Source organism: Engraulis encrasicolus, chromosome 5 (assembly GCF_034702125.1).
Source record: "Engraulis encrasicolus isolate BLACKSEA-1 chromosome 5, IST_EnEncr_1.0, whole genome shotgun sequence".
NCBI classification, from domain to species: domain Eukaryota; kingdom Metazoa; phylum Chordata; class Actinopteri; order Clupeiformes; family Engraulidae; genus Engraulis; species Engraulis encrasicolus.
Window position 1 is genome coordinate 36,002,603 of NC_085861.1, and position 2,500 is coordinate 36,005,102.

The 2,500-nt window shown below is 46.9% G+C and overlaps 1 protein-coding gene across 1 annotated transcript in view; it reads right to left on the reverse strand.

The window, feature by feature from the left end:
• The window catches only part of myom3 (myomesin 3), a 103,878-nt gene that overhangs the window by 10,437 nt on the left and 90,941 nt on the right, over nt 1–2,500 (reverse strand). The window contains exon 27 of the mRNA XM_063199219.1: nt 2,087–2,146. Coding sequence (XP_063055289.1) covers nt 2,087–2,146 — 60 coding nt within the window. The remainder of the gene's footprint in view (nt 1–2,086; nt 2,147–2,500) is intronic.

Consider the following 2,500-nt stretch of genomic DNA (forward strand, 5'->3'; position numbering starts at 1 on the left):
AGGAGAGAAGAGGAGATGAGGACAAGATGTCTGTTTGCATGCGATGAATACATCGTCTAGCAGTTTAAATCAAAAACGTTCTTCAATGCCTTTGCCACTTAAGACAATGTGAGGAAAGTCAAATGAACCTCTTTAAAGGGCTACAACTTTATTATGTCTTTGGCTTTTAGAGAAAACTTACCAAAGTCAAAGTCTAGGACAGGTAGAGAATTTTCAAACCGGAATGAGAGAATGGCAATAACTGGACTGGAAATGAATCGCTGCCTCGTTTGTGTCGTGCTTTACGAATATCTGTGTATGTGTGTATGTGTTTGCATGCGCATGTTTTCACAATTTGTGGTGGTAAACATGGACAAAGCGTCAGCTGCAGATGTTGTCATGGTGTGCAACATGCCCTTAGCCTGACAGGCCAGACCATTCATTGAAGTTACTTTGTAGTTCACCAACGTTCTGATTACGCTTCTCTGGGGAGGGGTTTAGTCATCCACCAGACGGCCGGGCAAATTGGACCAATAAGCAAACGCACTGGAGTGCATAACAACATACGTCATAAACATCAATTGTCACTCAGCGATTGGTCCACTCAATTCAAACCAGAGCTGAGCTCACTCATCCCACCCAAGCGCTCAAGGGCATCGAGGATCCAGACCAAAAATGAATTACAGTAAGACGAAGTGATTAATGTGGTCTGGTAACTCCAGGCTAACGTGCCATTATTGTGCATATATCACTATGCTGCAAACAGCAATTGGTTAATGGACAGAGTGAAGTATGTTTGTATGATGTACTGGTGAATAAGAATACAGCACAGCTTTCATGTAGCACAGGACAGAACTTAAGATATATCCCCTTGGCAACGTGTCTCTCTGCCCCCTTGGTAACGCGCCTAGCTGGGTGAGAACAAAGCCCTGCGAAACTGCTGGGCCCTGTCCTTGGAACGTGGAGAGAAGGGGACGAGGTTGGTCTCCGTTTCCACAGGCTGGTGGAGTTGTAATTTCTCTGTTACTAGTCTGCCAAAGTATTGCAGCACTATTCTCTGTGTTTCGCCACAGAGAATGCAGAGAAGTAGAGCAGTACTGTGGGGTAGTCTCTCTTTCTTCCCCAGTGTAATATAATCTCTTTGCGTTGTAATGTAGTCGCAAGCTCCAAATAAATGCCTCCAAACAAATCACTGTAATACTCATATTCTGGAGGGCGGCTTTCACTTGGCCTACTCTCTATGAGAAGTGGAGGCATATGCTAGTTGTCCTCAGGAGTAGTACTCACACTAGAAGTTTCTGTCACTAGTGGACTAGTGGTGTATTCATTTCTGGGCGTACTACAGCAGTTGGGGAGACCATAGATAAACCAGTGGTAATTCTGTATCCTGAGTACACTCTTTGACTTTTTGACATTTTTTACTGTGTAGTAGTAGTGGCGTGGGCTACTCTCTTGAGCTCCGTGTTCCTATAGAGTAGTAAAGTCTGTCTCAACAGGGGCGGAACAGCCCCCCAGGGGGTGTTGGGGAGCCCTATGGGGGCGTTGAGAAGGATACAGCTGAGTGGGGGCGGGGCGTTGTCATATTTATGATGAGGTTAAGGGGGCGTTGGGAGGCTTGTGATGAGGCCAAGGGGGTGTTTGTTCAAAAAAGGTTGAGAACCACTGCTATAGAGAATGCAAAGCCATTGTGAGTAAACACTGTGCCAGTGAATGATGTCGTATACATTGAGCAGTAATATCAGTAGTAGTGCAGCAGCAGTAATGGAGAAGTCTCTCTCCCCCAATGAGGATACAGCTTTGTGGCGAGGCCACACTGGGTTTGCGACACCCCGAGCACTGACCCCTGGTTGATGCAGCTCTGTGATTGGCTGTTGGAGTTGCTATGGTGAGCTGGTGTAGCCGTGAGGTCAGTCACCTGCCTTACTCTTGCTGTGTGTGTGTGTGTGTGTGTCTGTGTGTGGTGTGTGTGTGTGAGAGAGAGAGAGAGAGAGAGAGAGAGAGAGAGAGAGGAGAGAGAGAGAGAGAGAGAGAGAGAGAGAGAGAGAGAGAGAGAGAGAGAGAGAGAGAGAGAGAGAGAGAGAGAGAGAGAGAAAGAGAGGTTACTCACCTGCCTTCCTTTTCCAGTCTCTCCTGTTGGCCTGGGACTTGGCCAAAGTCTGGCGGAACTCTACACAAAAAAAGAATAGACTGTTCAGCCGCTAAAACACATGCACATACGTGTACGTATACCATGGGCACATTTAAGCACATGCATGCTTGCACATTTGCACATGTGCACAACAAGTGATACAAATGACACATTGTTGTGTTCTGCTGAGGGACCAGGATGCATTCTGGGATGCCATGCCTATTATATGGCGTGTTTTAATGAGTGGCTCATGGTTGCCCTGTGTGGGGCTATTGGCCTCGCAAGAGTACAGTGAGTGGGTGCATGCAAGTGCATGCTTGTGTGGAGGTTCATGAAAGGGCTCTAAATTGACACCAGCTAACAGGCCAAATGCTGGGGAAATTTCAGTCTGGA